A 17525-nucleotide genomic window follows, 5' to 3' on the forward strand; every position below is an offset into this window, starting at 1 on the left:
TTTGGGTTCAACGTTCTTGAACAGGTATTCTGCTCAAGGTTCACTTCAGTCCATTTCTGTTTAATACACTTGGAAATTGGGTTAAATGCATTCAGTCCAGGCAGCACGGTGGAGCGTCTGGTTAGGGCGTTGACCTCACAGTTCTGAGGACCGGGGTTCCTATCCCTGTGTGGAGTTTGCATGTTCTACCCGTGCTTGTGTGGGTTCTGTCCGGCCACACCGGTTTCCTCCCAGATCCCAAAAACAGGCATTAATTGGAGACCCCAAAATTGCTCTTAGGTGTGAATGTGCGTGTGGGTGGTTGTTTATCTCCATGTGCCCTGCGATTGGCTGGCAACCAGTGTAGGGTGTACCGCACCTCCTTCCCAATGAGAGCTGGGATAGGCCCCAACACTCCCACAACCCTTGTGGGGATAAGCAGCTTAGAAAATGATGGATGTCATTCAGTCCACAGTTTCAAATGTTCTTTGACATGTTGAGTTCAGTTGTGTTAAATTAATGTTTTCAATTGTTGTGTGTCTGGAGAGTGGTGCAGAACTACTTGATGCGGATCTCGAAGCACAAACAGTTGCACGACTCGCACTCAGGGGGCTGACACGTGCACGCGCAATCCCACTTGGAAACCTGCAAACACAAAGGACAGTTACTGTCCGGAGTTAAGTTCATGTATGTTTATTAGACCCCAGTTTGAGAAGTAGGAGCCTCAACAGTCCATCATGTTTTGCGTCTCACCGAGGGTACCGAGCCGATATCCGTCAGACACGAGCGCACCGTTAGTGGCTGACAGTCACACGACTGCGCTAGTCTGAAACAGTGATCCCATACGGAGAAGCTGGGACAGCACGACTCACACGCCAGCGAGCAGCGCTCCTTTAATGTAGGTGGGTGCACGTTAAAGTCTCGCTTGGTAGCTCGTTTGGTTTGTTTGCGGGTGACTGGCACAGACCTTGAGGCAGAATCGTATCCAGAGGACGAGGCCCAGGACGAGCATGTAGAGCGTAATGCCGATCATAATGATGGCGGGAAGGGGCACGGCTAAACCCAAAACAGGAACAACCTGAGCGGGAAGACAAGAATAGAGGAATGAAGATGCAGAATGCATTGACTAATCAACAACTAAAACCCTTGGAAAAGAATTATGGAATCACAGCTACGGGAGAATGATTATTTAAGTATTAAATTTTAGGCTAAAAAAAAAAGAGGGCCAATTGTACATTTTCCACAAAACAATTTAAAAATCACACCCTTTTGGAGTATAAGCAGTTAAATAATAGTGCTTACACCTTGGACAGCTTTTGCAGCAAGTGGATTAATATGAATAATGCCTCCTACACGACATATGCCAATTAAAACAAAGTAAAGAAGTATAAAACTTCAACATGAACAAACAATGCAAAAGGTGGTAGCTGTTCCAAGTCAACTGTCTCTAAAATCTGTGCAAGTGCAAACAAAATAAGAAGGGTGTAAAAGGGAAGCATCCTGGTAAACCAAGGAAAAACTCAAAGCATCCAGATAGAAAACTTAAGGCAATGTCTTGAACATGCAGATCATGCACCAAAAAAAAAAAAAAAAAAAAAAAAGAGGTACAAAAGAGGCAAAAACTAAAGTTAATCCCTGTGTCAAGTGAACTGGAAGAAACCACAGGAAGAAAATGGAAAAAGCCAAACGTAAATCATCCTTAACAACAGACAACAATTCATCGTAAAATTTAGGCCTGGCCAACAAGAAAAAGTTGTGTTGTTGTTGGTGCTTCCAATGTTGTGTTGGATAAATTTTTTGTGTTTGGTGAATTATCCATCTATCCATCTTCCACTGCTTTTCCGGGTTGGGTCGCAGGGGCAGGTGCTTTAGCAAGGATCCCCTGACTTTCCTTTCCGCAGCCACTTCATCCAGCTCTTCCAGAGGGATATGGAGGAGTTTCCAGGCCACCCAAAATACATAGTCTCTCCAGCGTGTCCTGGGTCATCCTCGGGGTCTCTTTCCGGTGGGACGTGCTCAGAACACCTCACCAGCGAGGTCATCTGGCTCCTCTAACTGCGGAGTAGCAGCAGGTCGACATTTAGCTCCTCCCGAATGACTGATCTTCTAACCCCATGTCTTAAGAGAGACCGCAGACACCCTGTGGAGGAAACTCATTTTGGCCGCTTGTATCCGGGATGTTCTTTCGGTCACGTCCCACAGCTTGTGACCTCAGATGAGGGTAGGAACGTAGATCAACTGGTAAATTGTGAGCTTCACCTTACCGGTTCGCTCCTTCTTCACCAAAACGAACGGATACAAAGTCTGCATCGTTGCAGACACTGAACCGATCTGCCTGTCGAATTCCTGTTCCATTCTTCCTTCACTCGTGAACAATACAGCAAGATACTTGAACTCCTCCACATGGGGCAGGATCTCATCCGAGACTCAGAGTGGACCTTTTTCCGACTGACTACCATGGTCACAGATTTGGAGGTGCCGATTCTTATCCCAGCCGCTTCCCACTCGGCTGCGAACCGCTCCAGCAAGCATTTGAGACCACGGCTTGATGAAGCCAACAGAACCACATCATCTGCAATGAGTAGAGCTGCAATGCTGAGGCCACCAAACCGGATTCTCTCTACACCTCGGCTGCGCCTAGAGATTCTGTCCATAAAAGTTATGAACAAAATCGATGCCAAAGGGCAGCCTCAGCAGAGCCCAACTTTCACAAGAAACGAATCTGACTTGTTGCCCGCAATGCAGACCAAACTCTGACACCGCTCGGTCGTACAGGGACCGAACAGCCTGTAACAGAACTGTAATACAAATTGCGACTTTGAGTGTCCTGGTACCAAGTACACATGTTGTGGACACACTTATGCCTGAACACGTGTTTAACAGAAATAGGACAAACCTTGCAATTAAGAGTTTTCCCAAATCAGGCCTACTCCTGATTGATGACTGGATAGTTTTGATCAGCCCCCTATGGTTAAAGCTTGATCCCAGTGATGAGAACTGACCAAGTGTGACTAAAGGGTTAGACACATAAACACACGTGATGAGCTAAATAGAAAAAAAGTGTCAATGAGAATTTTATACTGCTTAGCCACATTGGCTGAGAAGTTTTATAACCCAGTGCCAACCATGGCAGCCTTAATTTGTTTGGGTTTTTATGTTTTGATTGTGTCATTGTCACTTATCTATGCTTTCCTGTTCCATAAAAGCACTTTGTAAACCTTGAACTTAAACTTGACATATGAATAAAGCTTTTATCATTTTTTCTTACACTCATTCTCTGCCTCCATGAAGGTCACATGTCTAGGATGTCTGGAAGAAACAGAACAAAAAAAAATATCATCATCATCGTCATCATCATCAGACACCTTTCACTTGGGCTTCTCTTGCTTACATTTACCGTTTCTTGTGATTGCTTGTGTTTACTGATGTCAGGTGAATTTTGGAAAGAAGTCTCTGGAGGCCCCTGGGCTGCTATGGATGCCACTCACACTTACTGTCACTCATCTGTTTTAGCTCGGAAGCCAAAATATTCACAGAAATGATTCAAAAATACATGCACACAAAAACACAATTGCCGCAAAAACAAAATAAATAACGTCCTCTATACTCTAAGTGCTGAGAGGAGGTTGGTCTAGTGATAAGCAGTGATGTTAAATTCGGCACAGCAGACTAATGGTCTCCCAAATAGAATAGTATAAAAATTAGTGCTCCAGACGCAATGTGGTGGACAGTGTGGGATTCCTTTCCATATCACCCATCATCTCCATTTGCTCACCTGGTGTCAGAGGTCAGGACAAATAGATAGCTGATGCTTGGCTTGAAGAGCAAAGAGCTTGTTGTTGTTGGTTTTCGTCTTCTGGGCTCACGTCAATCTCTTTTTTTTTTCCGTTGTCGTTGGGGCTCAACTTGTCAAAACACGGCATGAGCCGTCTGTCTGCTATGACGTCAAGCCAACAATTAGGGGCAAAAACCACTGTCGCCATTTGAACACAAAACTCAGTGAAGAGACAGCACCAACTTGTTCATTTGACCATCTTTGTTGTTGTTGTTTCATGCTAGCAGCAGGTAAACGGGAGCTCCGGCGCCATTTTAGCAGGCGGCTATCGTGCTCTAAAAAAAAAAAAATCTGCCCTTCCCCAAAAACGTACGAAGGCAGAAGCGAGCTGCGTCTGTCTATTGAACAAACTCTGGATACGAAGACAAGAGGAAAAGGATAGAAGACGGAGAAGAGAGTGTGATGTGTAATTTAACTCCGAGAAAGTCAACAACAACAATGGCGGTACAGCGTTCCCATGGAGACTGACGGCTCGCAATAAGGCTCAAAATACGCGAACGTGAAATTACGTCACGTGATTAAATTTGGCGGAAAATTATACTACAGCAGAAAAGAACTAACTTAAAAACTGCCCTCATCCGTCCAAAAGTTGAACACAGACATCACAGGTATACCTTTCGTTGCCACTTTGACCAACAATCAAGTTATGTCAAACATGCGACCTTCAACATGATACCTGTCCCAGATTTGGTGACACCTGGTACTACACAGCTGTCTCTTAAATGCCTGTGTGATGGATACCATGTAGTGCGTGTTTTAACATGCTCAAACCATGTCTTTAATGTAGCTGTAGCTAACTGTTAATTTCCTGGTGGTTACTGAAAGGGCCACTGATTGAAATGTTCAAATGCACAATGTTACAAAGACTGACTTTATTATTTCAGTCATGTTCACTTATAATATTTGAATTTGAAGTAGGCCTACATTTGCATTTGTCTTTTTCTGTCTGCTTTCAAACCATTATTGACGTAAAATTTAAATCTGGTTTCCTCCCACATCCCAAAAATATGCAACATTAATTGGACACTCTAAATTGCCCGTAGGTGTGATTGTGAGTGCGACTGTTTGTCTCAATGTGCCCTGTGATTGGCTGGCAACCAGTTCAGGGTGCACCCCGCCTCCTGCCCCTTGACAGCTGGGATAGGCTCCAGCACTCCCCGCGACCCTCGTGAGGATAAGCGGCAAAGAAAATGGATGGATGTTCGATAAATCATTAAGTACAGTTTTGGGACTGGACTGAGTGCACAAGCTGTTGGCTGTTTGGTGGGGAAGGGCTGCCCCCTTTTCTCTGAGGCCTTACAGCCGATCAAACTGGGCCTGACCAGCAAGAGTCTTGCCTCTTATTTCATGCACACACGCTGCACGTTTTTAGTACTCACACTGTATATACTCTGCGCAACAGATACACTCATGTCTCATTCATTCTGGCCTCTCTTGTGTTTTTTCTCTGGATACTTTGGTTTGCTAGCACATTCAAAAATATGCATGGTGGGTTAATTGAACAGTCAAAATTGTCTGCAGGTGTGAATGTGAGTACGTATGCTTTTGTGTTCCTATGTGCTTTTCGATTAGCTGGCGACCAGTTCAAGGTATACTGCATGTGGAGACGGCGGCCTGGTGGTCCAGTGCCCCTCCCTTTTGGACAGATTATAGCGCTTTGGTTGGACATCTGGGGTGGGTGCATGGCACCCCCCCCCCCCCCCTGCTTGACGGGCTTACTGGCTAGCCCCCCTCTATCAAAAGTGTTAAATTGTTAAAGGAGGTCCATCTTAAATTTCAGACTGCACAATTTCACCTCTGGGTCACCCTTCCTCAAGGGGCCGGCTCAGCAACTCCGTACACCATTTGATTAACATATATGTGATCTGCTGTTCATTCACCAACAGGTTTGACAGACACGCGATATTTGATTTTATAATTGCTTTTCCTGGGACCACTAATCACAACACAGGTTATCCAGTTCTAACATTTCAACTCACAGGTTCCTACAGCTGTTTAAGCCCTTAAATAAGAATCCCACCACACCATACCTTGCTCATTTGCTCTACCCTCTCCTGTCCTCTTTTGTTCCCTCAGTTGTTGCATGCCAACCCCACATGCACAAATAGGAACAAATTGGACTGTTGTAACGTTACTTGTGCTCAAATATCCAACTGTTGTTCTGTTGTGGTTTGGACTTTTATTCCGCTTCTCTGTTCTGTTCCAGTATTTTAAACACCCCTGTTGGGAGCACAAAACTGTAATAAGACAAAAGGCACGTAGATCTACAATTCGGCAAAGGCATGCAGGCGAACAGGAAAGGTTTAAAAATATCAAGATCAGGACCCTTTTTTCCAAATACTGTAGAGTCCACTTTTTGGTAACGTTAAGGTCTAACTTCCAAGTACAATTTCTAACTTTTATGTGGAATGGACCTTAAATGAATCTTTTTTTTTTTTTTTAATTTCCATTTACATATATTTAGACAAGCATTTAGGCAAACTACATTATACTTTGTGGTACATGATCTACGTTTTGTAAATAGTTTCATAACCACATTTGAGAAAACAAAGCCCCAAAAATGTATTCCCACAAAGAGCTAGAATTGCTTCTGATTTGTTTTCCTTTCTGGAAAGTTTCCACTGTTAGTCATAAGCAATTATCCAAGTCGTCTGTACAGAACACGAGCCTGAAGGCAAGTAGCTGCAAATCTATTTCGTTTGGAACAGTTTTCTGACATTTTATGGAGCTAAGGCACATATTTTACACAATTGAAATATTTCACAGCACACCAACAAAAATAAAAAGTGGACAGGAAATAGTGTGTACTTCCCTCCATCTAATAACATTTGTCACCATGCCTCATTGGCATAAATACACAAATATACATGACTGTAAATACTTCTAAGCAATTATAATTTCCCACACCTAACATAACTTTTAGGAATTACGTAAAATGTTCTTATTTCCCACAGCACTCTGATGAGCGCTCAGAACACCCTAATAGGCCCTGGGACACTGGCTGATAATCACTGATCTAGAAATCTCTACCTTCCACCTGTTAAATCTGGCCAGTTTTTGTAAACACTGCCACCCAACACAACTCAAAAGCATTGGAGACGCATCATTTTATTGAAACACCTTAAAGTACAAAACAAAAAAAGTTACATGAACAGTGCCTCCTCATAGTGGCACAAAGACCTAAAAAGGAAAAAAAAAATAACCCAGGGAAGAAGGAAGCGCATGCGTAGACGGTCACCACTCATCCCGGATGTCATGTGGAACTTCGGTGAGTCTACGCAGCAGCAGCAGCAAGTCTGCCCCCAGGTGGCAGAGGGCAGCAGTGGTGGTGGTACACAGTCCCATGTTAGAACAGGTTGTTCACCTTGGCTACCAGGAGGTCGTGTGGGAAACAAGGGGGGTTGGTGGGAGGAAGGAAAAGCAACAGCAGCACATAGGAGAGGCAGGGAAGAGGACTGATGGGTCTTCCAGGTGAGGGGAGGCTGCTGGTAGTGCCTAAAAACCGTGGACTTTAAGCTGCTCCTCTTTGGCCAGGTCAATCTGCAAAAAGAGAGACGTCCAGTGTGACCTTTGGACCGTCAAATGCATGAGTAAGCAAGACAGGCAATCTATGGAAACTTACATCAATGAGAAACTGGCAGATATGCTTGCGCTGATCTCCCTGAAGTTGGATCACTTCACCATACTCCGGGTGCTCGATCACGGTCCCATTGCAAGCAAACTTCTGTTGGAGCAAATGCCAGAAAACAACTCACATTGACATCTATATACCAAACATACGTATAGTCAGGAAAAATGAACCAATTTGTACTAGTTGAACTATGTTAAAGTGAGTTGAACCACGTCATGGAATGCTTTGCTGCCAAATTGTGGCAAATGGTGGTCAATTACAGAACTTCACTATTCATGTTAGAGCTGTCCCTCTGTATTGCTGATTAGTTCACTTTTGTTACTAAAAATTAAAAAAAAAAGTTATTGTGCTTTTCATACTACCTCCTAGTGAACATAAAATATTCTATTTTAAATTCAAAATATCACTAGTGGCACATGGGCCCATCTAGTGAAAAGTAAAAGGTTCAGTGAATTTAATATTCAAAATCTATTCAAGTACATTCAACAACTACAGTTGAGTTATTTAAACTTAAGTATTTTTCCAACTTTCCAAACATTTAAGGAACATTTACAATTGTAAACTTTTGTAAAATGGTTAGTGGTTTTTCAGAGTAGGCAAATTCAAATATAAATTCCATTTTAATTAAACTGCGGCACAGTAGACAACTGTTAAGAATATCTGCCCCAGTTCTGAGGACCAGGGTTCAAATTCCTGCCCCATCATTGTGGAGTTTGCATGTTCCCTCCGTGCCTGTGTGGGTTTCCTCCCACAGGGTAAAAACATTCATGGTAGGGCAATTGAAGACTAAATTACCCATTGGATTTTAGGTGAGTGTGACAGCTGTGATAGGCTGCAGCATACCCACAACCCAAGTGTGGTTAAGTGTTACAGAAAACTGATGGATTAATCTTTAATTCTTCTACATCACTAAAATTACTTTCAAAACGTCCATAATGTTTCAGTGGAAAACCACAACCGTCTTGCTGTGGATGATTTACTCACTACGCTTATTTCCAAGCCATTAGGGTCATACTTTGTGTTTAAGGTCCTTGTAAGGATGGTGTTGTCATAAATCAATTCTAATCCCAAACAAACAACTGTGTGCTAAGTGGCAAGCAAACCTTCTTGAAGGCCTTAACTAGCTTCTTCTTGTCATATTCGGCAGCAATGCCCTGGACAGTAGTGAGGGTCTTCCTGCCGTTCCGCTGTTGGATTCTTATGTGGATGTAGTCTTCTTTCCCAGTTGGGAGGCAGTCATCACCCTTAGTTGCATCAGCAAAGGGGTCTGAGAGAGACAAAGAGCACCAAAATATAAATGGAAAAACAATAAGATCATTTTACTAAGAGTTGACCTTTACAGGATGGTACAAGTCCCAGGATCTAAAGTTATATCGCAGCATGTGTTATTGCAACCAGAGGGCAACGTAGGCAAGCAGCAAGGGAAGTAAGAGGCTAAGAGCAAAAGAATACTTAAGTCTCAACACGTACTGTGTTAACTACTTTCTGTATGAATTTGTCAAAACCAGAGGGACGATATAAATTTTAATCAGCCAGCATTTCGGCATTTATCGCTGTGTAATGTTGAAGGACTGACTGACTTGATAGGCTTCACTATCCGCATTGAATGTTAGTTCAGATATGGCGGCTTATAATAACACAAACGATATTACCACCCAAGTTGTCCAAATGTAGTTCATGTCTTTAACGCAAGTACTGACGTAGTTAAAAAAAAAAAATAAATCTCATTCACTGTCGAACTCTAAAACCCAGGCCATGGTCGACATCGCCCTAAATTAGCCTGCTGGTGGGATTTTTTTTCCTGGCTGTAGATTTTTCTCGCAACACCGGACACACTTTCACTTTTGCTCAGCGCCCAAATAATATTGAGCCACGTAGAAGATCCGCATTGTTATTTCGAACACTCAGACAAGTTTTTTTTTGTTGTTGTTTTAAGTTTTTGTCCAATGCTAATCACATCGTGGGGAAGGAACGAGTGCCAGGACGCTAACAGCGGCCTCCAAAAGTAGGGCAAATGGCGGACGCGTAAACCTGGCTCTGTCCGGCAAAAACTACTAATTCAGTATCAGAACACAAACTATGGGCTACTAATACTCATCAGTATCTAAATGATAGGCATCTATCTGAACCTAATCTTCTAGGGGGAGTAGCTGGTTTAAATGCGTCAAAAAAATAAATACCATTAGCGATGCTAGCTCACCCTTCCCCCACCCTTCTGTCGCTGAAAAAAAATAATACTCACCATAAGGTTGGAGGTTCTGAATAGCGGACATACGATAAGATTTGCTTTCCTTTCGGATAGTAATGGTTAGCGAGGGTTAGTTTGTCGGCTACGTGGGTTTTGAGTCGTGCTCGGGTTCCGGGCCTAGAGAAAGGACGACGCTGTGTTCAAATTTGCTTTTGGGCTCAGTGGTGCCACACAAGCTGTCTCAAAATGGAGTCGCTGAGATGGCGGACGGCAAGAAAAACAAGGCTTAGAGCCCCGCCCGCCCTTACGTCATCATGCCTGTGACGTGGCGTGAGAGCTGACGAATCAGAGGAACGAATCAGCTCCTATTTCGCTTCAGGCACAGGCTGACGTTGCTATTAAAATACACATACGTACTGTACCTTACACCAAAATTTTGGAGTAAGGTACATTATATATTTTGTATACACGATGGGCCCCAGGTGCCACTAGTGATATCACACTTTGAATTGATAAGATATATTTTATGTTGACTGGGAGGCAGTATTAAAAGCACAATCTCATTTTTATATAGTACATTGGTGTAATCAAAAACTTCTGGGGCAAGTTGTTGATTACCAGCAAATTAAAAGTTTCAACGAACTTTACCCTTTATATTGTTTCATGGAAAGATGTAGACCTGCTATTTTTCATTGAACTGTTTGCCACGAAAGTGCGTCAATCTTCTTTTGCTCGCTACGAACCGAGAAGTCAAAGCGTCACTTAGTTCTGTACTTGTCTCGTAAGTGTTTCACAATATTCCCTCATCTAGAATGAGGGTGGGTTTTACGGCTGTTGTTTTAAACCTTATGGAGTTATATAGTATATTTGGGTTTCAACTTGTGACAAATTCGCTTATGTCTCTAGTTTTACTGCATCCTCTAACATCGGATTCAATTTTTTTTACTAATGTGGTTCGTATTAAGTTTGAAAACATTTTGTAAATCGGGAAGGGGGGAGCCTAAGTGATACTCCCCCCCCCCCAAAAAAAAAAAAAAAAATCAAAAAACTTTTCGACCAGGTCAGCGCATTTGCGGAATAAACAGCAATGGCTGTTGGGGTGATTTTAGCCTTCTCTATCACCAAAGTTTTGAGTGCGATATGAATTTCTAGTCAAAAATATTGACGCTAAATGCTTGGGACAAGAAACACCAGTCATAATTTAAATGTCAGCACGGAAGTCCATAAAACAAACCCGCTATTCAAAGTTAACACGGTCATTAAAGGACAAAAGCACACCCGTGCCTTTAGATTAATGGCACGGGTGTGCTTTTAATTCTGACAATGGCATCTAGTAAGAGCTACTTGCAGGGTATCCATGATTTGGGTAAATAACTACCCATCCAAATTCTTGAGACATACTATGCCTTTAAGAATAACTTCCACAAACCCAACGGACAATGGATGTCTACTTCCCAGTGTCTCGATTTTAGAAGTTGCGAATACATCTTGCAGTCTTCTCTGAACTATTTATGATGGCTCTAGTTACAGCACTTTTATTTTAGGGAATTTGGGCAGGACAACTACCTTTTTGGATACAGCTGGATGGACAACCTGAGGCGTCATTTGTGAGCAATAGTCCACTTTTCTGCCCATCATTTCTAACCATTAAATTGTCTATAGCAGTTGCCTGGGGAGAATGACATTTCATAGATCATATACAGCATTACAAGTTAGGTTGTAAATGCAGACTATTGTTTAGGTCAGGTCCAAAGGCCTAGTGTAGTGGCCCCACTCAGCGATGGTCAGAATAAGATTGGTTATCACTCTATGTTTCTATACAAGATGTATATATATTTTACATCTTGAACATCTCATAAGGAACAGTTCCCGTAAACAGAAATGTTCCTCGTTCATTTATCCTGAATGTCGTACCAGGGCAGCACCGACCGGCGGAGAAAAAAATGAATTTTTTTTTTTTTTTTTTACACACTTGGCCATTAAACCCGATTCTGATTGACTGGTGACCAATACAGGGTGTAACTTTTTCCAAAAGTCAACTGGAAAAGGCACCAGCATCCCTCAACAGGTTAAGTGGTGTAGAAAATGGATGGATGGCTGAGTCTGCCATCAAATTACTACACAAAAACATTGAAAACTATTGCTCATCTCGTGATAGCATGGTGTAAGTGCAGTGTGGGGCTCAAACCTTAGTCAAATTAAGTTCATCTGTAAAGGTTAGTGTATTTTAGGTGTATCCCAAAATGTCACCCAAATGGCCTATCTCCAACCTTTTGTTGATATTGTAGACACGTTTCTATACTCGAGTGCTCATTTTCATTTCTAAAATAGCGCATTACGTTTTAAGTGATGGATGTTTAAGCTTGTGTGAAATACAACAGTTTAAGTTGACCAAAAAGGCTCTGCAGCGCTTCCAGGTTGCCGCTGCACAGCTCCAGTTGCTGCAAGTAAAAAACCTAAAACATGTCATAAAGAAAAAGACAATTTTGAGAAAATCTTTAATGAAAGTCACATGAAAACAAAAGTTGATTGTGCAAGAGGGGCACTGTTGTGAGCGTACCGCTGAGGGAAGAATACTGCAGCGTTGTGGGCACAGCAACACCAGCAACACACAGCAACACCTTAGCGGCTTACCAACAACTGCTACACAACTGCGCCTAGTGCACAAAAGACAGAATATTGAAAATAAAAAAAGCTCCTGACGTTAACAGCCGACGATAACATATTAAGCTTTTAATGTATTAAATCACACTAACTGAATGCTTCGGAGTCCTGAAAGGACAGGAAGTGGACACACTGCTAGAAACCTCAGAACAGTAAACGTTCCTGGCAACATTGGCCCAATCGCTACAGCGAAGGGGTGAACTTGAAATTCAAAAAGAAGAAGCCAAAAAAAAAAAAAAAAAAGACGCAGAAGTCATGAGGACAACCATCAGGATCAAGCAACTTCTTATCCGGGAACCACATCATCTGTTTCGCCTGAAAAGAGAACAAGTCAGAAGATTAGCACTACTTGACTTGAGTTAAACACCAATGAGAGTAAATTTAATGATAAATTGAATACCTGAGCCAAAAAAAAGATACTTAACCAGTAGTACCTTGACTTACCAGTTTAACTCCTTTTACACCCAAGCTTCAAACACATTCATATATTACAGCTCAGACTTACCGTCTAAATCCCCAATCCCTATCGCACAGAGAGTCACGATTGAGTAGCGACTTGTAATTGCATCACTACTACTTGTATTCCAAAATAAAGGTGTCATATGCCAAAAAACAAAAACTAATTTTGGGCTGGGAATAAAAGTCGACTGACATTCCACGAATTGGTGGACCCCAATTTTTAGCGGCAAAACTCACCCAGAACCGTGCTAGTGCACGCCACTGTGTTTTCCACAAGGACGATTACTTACAGATGCGCACAACGTTATGACCTTTCCCAAAAATGGCTGCCACATTGACACATCAGTTATTAGTTAAGATGCACGCAACTTCATGGCCTTCCAAACATGGCTGCCACCTAACCACAACGCAAGCCGCGCTGTTCGAGAACTTGAGCGCCATTGGAATGTGCGCTCTCAGCATTGAGATAGAGCGTCAAATTGAATATACAAATGTACATCCACTTCACATCTACGGGTGGAAACATGTGACCGTTGTATCATGCTGTAGATGGACGAAGGCCAGGGTTTGGAATCAGTGTCAACAACATGAAAATGAAGTATGTAATTACTGTGAATGTGGCAGTTAACTCACACCGTAACCCGGGATAAAAAAAAATGGCAGTCTGGACGAGCTTCGGAGTGAGGGTAATTACATTTTTTTAGGGAGGGGGAATTTATTAGTTGTGATGAAAATTCTTGACCAAAACCAAAAACAAAACCAAGGAAACTCATTTTAAAAAATGCATTCCTTGTCAAACGAACTATTTGTGTTTTTCCACCAGTTTTGCACCACACGTGGAATGGCAGAAGCATTTTCAGCCAAGTCCTCTCTTGCTTGGTATTTTCAGTATTTCCTGTATTCACTATTGCTTCTGTAATTACATATTTCCCCATTGTGGGACTCCTCAAAAGATATTTATCTTATACTGATGTAATGTTAAATTATAGGCTCATCTTCTAAAGTGAGATTGCTGCTACAACAGAGAAATTCATTTCCGGTCCCTGTAATGGCCGCCGAGCATCATATATTACACTACTATTCTCTTTAAACCCATACTAGTTTGTCTGGTATTATGTTATTTGAAATTGGCTAACCTTGCTCAAATTGGGCCATGCTGTGACTCTCCGTCGCTCACAGCACTTTTTTTTTTTTTTTAAATTGTAATTTATTTTCCACTATAGTTTGAGGTGGTGGCACAATATAACAGCTGTAGAGCTCAAAAGTTCTGAGGATCGGGGTGTAATCCCAGCCTCGCCTGTGTGAAGTTTGCATGTTCTTCCCATGGACGTGTGGGTTTTCTCCGACCACTCTAGTTTCCTCCCACATTCCAAAAACAATGGCCCAAGGATTTCTTGGACACTCTAAATTGCCCCTAGGTGTGACTGTGAGACTATTCTCTGTCTCCAAAAGCCCTGCGATTGGATTCAGCCCTCCCGCGACCTTAGTGAGGATAAGCAGCTAAGAAAATGGATGAATGGATGTTTTGGTTCCAATTTCCTACATCAGATGTTGGTAGATTTTTTTTCTAATATATATATATATATATATATATATATATATATTTTTTTTTTCCGGAATATTTTCACTATCTCGAGCACATGCTGCAGCCATTTTGTCATTTCTCCTTTATAGTATTCCATACACAATGGCGACGCTGAGTAAATGTCTTTTGCAGAGACGATCAATGACAAATTCTATCATTAAAGTTGATCACTGTAAAATGCTAATTATCACCCAATACTAAATCAGGCCGATCAGATTGGTGTAAAGTCCAGATAGAAAAGCTGGAGAGTAGCATGAAATGGACTGCTTTCAAAATAGTGGTAAAATCTTTGATTTTCTAACCAGTTCAATCTAATATGAAAATTTTTTATGGCGCTGGACCGATAGCAAATCTCAAAAGTTGGATCGTGACATCCCTTAGGTGTGATCCCTGTTAATAACTTTCATTTGTAGATATACAGGATAAATACCTCAACTCGTTGCTGAAAACTAGGGAGAGTCTCCTCCGTTCCTGGCGGGAGACTTGGGTGGGCTGTTAGATCTGGACCCAGAGCCTCTTTTCGGGGGGGAGGCAGAACGGCTGGCAGACCTAGAGCGAGAGCGGGACCTGGACTTGGCGTTGGTCTTCTTGTTCCTGGGGGAGCGGGACTTGGATCTGGAGTAGGACCTGGAGCGGGAGCGGCTATAACGGGATCTGCTTCGGGAGCGAGAGCGGGACCTGCTGCGAGAGCGGCTGCGTCTCCGGGGTCGAGGGCTACGGAAACAATATTGAAATATATCATCACTTTTTCCCCCCCACACACAATAAGTTTTATTGATTCCGAATGAAAAAGCGGTGCAACTTTTTGGGTAAAATTAAACAGGAAATGTTGCCATAATTATTACAGCTGGATGCTTAAAATTACCAGTTATCAATATTAATCCAATTGTGGTCTTATATACTTGTGAAGGCAAAGAAATTTCACCATTCAGTCATTGTTAGCGCTACACTGTGGCTGCTTGACACATTGGCAACTCATCATGCAGATCAGAAAGTCCTTTGTGAACAATTATGTGTAAATTAAAATTTTACAACTGTAAAGTACATCACCCCCCACGACATATTTCTAATTTGATGTAAAACGATATGAAAAGGACATTGAGAGCGACAGAGATTGAAATTATGTCTAACAGACACTTTGAGGTCCTTCAACTCTGATCCTGAAGATGACTGTGGTTTAAGTTAACAGGAGGAGGGGGAATAAAAATAGACTTTTCTGTTATGTTTTGAGCCGTTTAACTATTATGTTACAGTCACTTTTTGAAAACAAGGTACGTAAATGAACATTCACAATGTCCTACAAATATCGTATTTCACAATGTACGCAGGGTATGGTTCGGCGGTTCTAGTGTATGGGGGAAGAGCTACACAGTGTTTTTTTAACTGGTGCTGCTGTCGTCCAGAAAATATAGTAATTAAATTACTTTATTGTAATTCTGCATCTGGGCATTTATGTTGTCTGTCTCAGATATGCTGTCTGTCCTATGTTGCCAATGATTTTTTAATTAACTTTATTAGCCGTATGACTGACAGTAGTCCTTTAAAAGATTTTTTTTAAATACATTATTACTATCAAAAAAAAGGGTTAAATCAATTAGCTTTTGGATTCAGATATATTGTGCAGTAATGTAAGAGTAAATGTTTGCAAAGCTGATCAATGATGTCATTGATTGGATTGCCAAAATATGACATGAAAGCCAACCAACATAAAACTGCTGACCGATCAGATCGGTGTAACATGTACTAGTGATTCCACTCGCCTCTTCCATTAACTTTGGATTTACACAGTTCAATGATCACCAATTATACGATCTGCGTTCCAGCCGGGTCCCTGCCTCCCGAAAATAGCGGTGGTCCAAATAATTTTCCTCGCTCCAAAAAAAGAGGGCATAACTGTACATGTATTGCTCCTTTTGCAGTTAAGTGTACACGTGCAGCTAATGTATTATCACATTTTACAACAACTACTTGTGGCAATCGATTGTTTATGGAGATCTTGTTTCACTTGGAATTGTCCAAATCTTCACAATATCACCCTTTCAACAGTTAAAAGAAAATAAATCACAAATATAATCAATCATATAATCTATATCTAAATATATAGGCTGATTATTTATTGAGACCTTTACTTCGAGTTGTTCAAATCTTTATTTAAAAAAAAAATCTTATCAAGAGTAAATATTCGCAAATTACTGTAGTCCTCCAAGAAAGCAGACGATCTTTAAATTGAAATTGAGAAATGCTACTTTGTGTCCAAATATTATAAAGGAAAATAAAACAAGTAGGTCGTTTTTTTTTTTCAGACCACTTGCGGTTTAACTACTCGACGGTAAACAAATATTTTGATCAAAGTAATTGTGATCACAAAAGCACTTCCCTCGTCTTCCTCTGAGGGATCAACGACGTGCTATCCTAGACAAAGCGTCTCGGCGGGCTCCATTTTCTTACCTTCTGCTTCGGCGACTCGACCCTCCATACCTCCTGGGCGGCCCCCCTCCTCCGCCGCCGCTTCCTCGACGCCCGCCACCTCCGTAATGCGAATCCGGTGGTCGTCCATAACGGGCCATCTGCACACGCAGCTCGCGTCCGTCTAGGAGGGCGCCGTCCATCGCATCCATGGCGTCCTCTGCGTCGCGCTTGTCGTGGAAGCGGACGAATGCGAAACCGCGGCTGTCCTTGGAATAGCGGTCTCGCGGGATGTACACGTCCCCGACGCGACCATATTTCTCGAATACGTGCCGAAGGGTCTCCGGTGTGGTTCGATACGTCAGGTTGTCCACTTTAAGAGAAGTCATGCCGTCGACGTCGGGCGGAGGCCTTCCGTAACTCATGATGATGACGAGGCTCGCCTTCTTTCGAAAAAAAACAGCGTTATCACACAGCACGCCGCCGAACTCACCTTTTGGTTCGGAATTATATATTCAAAAAGGTTTAAACGATTCTTTTAGAACACGACGTTCTCCCTTTTTTTCCCCTCCCAACAATGCTTGATACAAAATGGCTTCTGCCGCCCTCGAGTGGCTTTCTTCTTCGCCTTCACCTTCTTTTTCCGGTAGTGCATCAAAACCCGACGCACTCAGCCAACACTGCCACCTGTGGTCCGCAGCGGCATAGATGAATGGGTGGACAGCCTATGATCTTTTTTTTTTTTTTTTTGCCTTGACGTTTCCAAACACAAAAGCAA

The 17525-nt window shown here is 42.2% G+C and overlaps 3 protein-coding genes across 15 annotated transcripts; all 3 read right to left on the reverse strand.

Annotated features, from left to right (window-relative positions):
- Positions 1–7: 7 nt before the first annotated feature.
- Positions 8–4499, reverse strand: si:ch211-198p11.6 (uncharacterized). Of its 10 annotated transcripts, none has more exons than XR_009798786.1 (7): positions 3755–4499; positions 3377–3492; positions 3248–3288; positions 2876–2990; positions 947–1057; positions 733–870; positions 8–624 (listed from the first exon to the last, which is right to left on the reverse strand). XR_009798786.1 is itself a non-coding variant. In XM_061846007.1 (7 exons), the coding sequence occupies exons 4-7, from the start codon at positions 3251–3253 to the stop codon at positions 538–540; spliced, it is 342 nt and encodes a 113-aa protein (XP_061701991.1). In that variant the 5' UTR covers positions 3254–3288; positions 3377–3492; positions 3755–3913; positions 3998–4489; the 3' UTR covers positions 8–537. The 10 variants fall into 10 exon arrangements, 8 of the variants coding, with proteins under 8 accessions (XP_061701991.1, XP_061701989.1, XP_061701987.1 ...); XR_009798787.1 differs by having other exon boundaries at positions 3371–3492; XM_061846007.1 differs by lacking the exon at positions 2876–2990 and having other exon boundaries at positions 3755–3913; positions 3998–4489.
- A 2407-nt stretch (positions 4500–6906) lies between these two features.
- Positions 6907–9887, reverse strand: LOC133514367 (eukaryotic translation initiation factor 1). The gene is made up of 4 exons (XM_061846014.1): positions 9688–9887; positions 8549–8712; positions 7437–7538; positions 6907–7354 (listed from the first exon to the last, which is right to left on the reverse strand). The coding sequence occupies exons 1-4, from the start codon at positions 9716–9718 to the stop codon at positions 7310–7312; spliced, it is 342 nt and encodes a 113-aa protein (XP_061701998.1). The 5' UTR covers positions 9719–9887; the 3' UTR covers positions 6907–7309.
- A 311-nt stretch (positions 9888–10198) lies between these two features.
- On the reverse strand, positions 10199–17398 carry LOC133514366 (serine/arginine-rich splicing factor 2-like). Of its 4 annotated transcripts, XR_009798790.1 has the most exons (5): positions 16790–17398; positions 14772–15055; positions 12390–12612; positions 12194–12290; positions 10199–12089 (listed from the first exon to the last, which is right to left on the reverse strand). XR_009798790.1 is itself a non-coding variant. In XM_061846013.1 (3 exons), exons 1-2 carry the CDS (start codon positions 17170–17172, stop codon positions 14791–14793), a joined length of 648 nt encoding a protein of 215 aa, XP_061701997.1. In that variant the 5' UTR covers positions 17173–17398; the 3' UTR covers positions 12114–12612; positions 14772–14790. The 4 variants fall into 4 exon arrangements, 1 of the variants encoding a protein (XP_061701997.1); XR_009798789.1 differs by having other exon boundaries at positions 12194–12612; XR_009798791.1 differs by lacking the exon at positions 10199–12089 and having other exon boundaries at positions 12114–12290.
- Positions 17399–17525: the final 127 nt, after the last annotated feature.

The sequence above is a fragment of the Syngnathoides biaculeatus genome, chromosome 16 (assembly GCF_019802595.1).
Source record: "Syngnathoides biaculeatus isolate LvHL_M chromosome 16, ASM1980259v1, whole genome shotgun sequence".
Taxonomy (NCBI): domain Eukaryota; kingdom Metazoa; phylum Chordata; class Actinopteri; order Syngnathiformes; family Syngnathidae; genus Syngnathoides; species Syngnathoides biaculeatus.

Bases quoted from the DNA above. Each gene is read 5' to 3' on its own strand.
- LOC133514367 (XM_061846014.1), bottom strand. From the start codon at position 9,718: ATGTCCGCTATTCAGAACCTCCAACCTTATG. The intron at 8,713-9,687 runs GTGAGTATTATT...TGTCTCTCTCAG, and splicing joins TCAGAACCTCCAACCTTATG to ACCCCTTTGCTGATGCAACT. The intron at 7,355-7,436 runs GTAAGTTTCCAT...CTCTTTTTGCAG, and splicing joins TCTGCCAGTTTCTCATTGAT to ATTGACCTGGCCAAAGAGGA.
- LOC133514366 (XM_061846013.1), bottom strand. From the start codon at position 17,172: ATGAGTTACGGAAGGCCTCCGCCCGACGTCGACGGCATGACTTCTCTT. The intron at 15,056-16,789 runs GTAAGAAAATGG...TTGTTTCCGTAG, and splicing joins TCGAGTCGCCGAAGCAGAAG to CCCTCGACCCCGGAGACGCA.
- si:ch211-198p11.6 (XM_061846004.1), bottom strand. The intron at 871-946 runs GTCTGTGCCAGT...CCTACATTAAAG, and splicing joins GGATACGATTCTGCCTCAAG to GAGCGCTGCTCGCTGGCGTG. The intron at 625-732 runs GTGAGACGCAAA...TTGTGTTTGCAG, and splicing joins ATATCGGCTCGGTACCCTCG to GTTTCCAAGTGGGATTGCGC.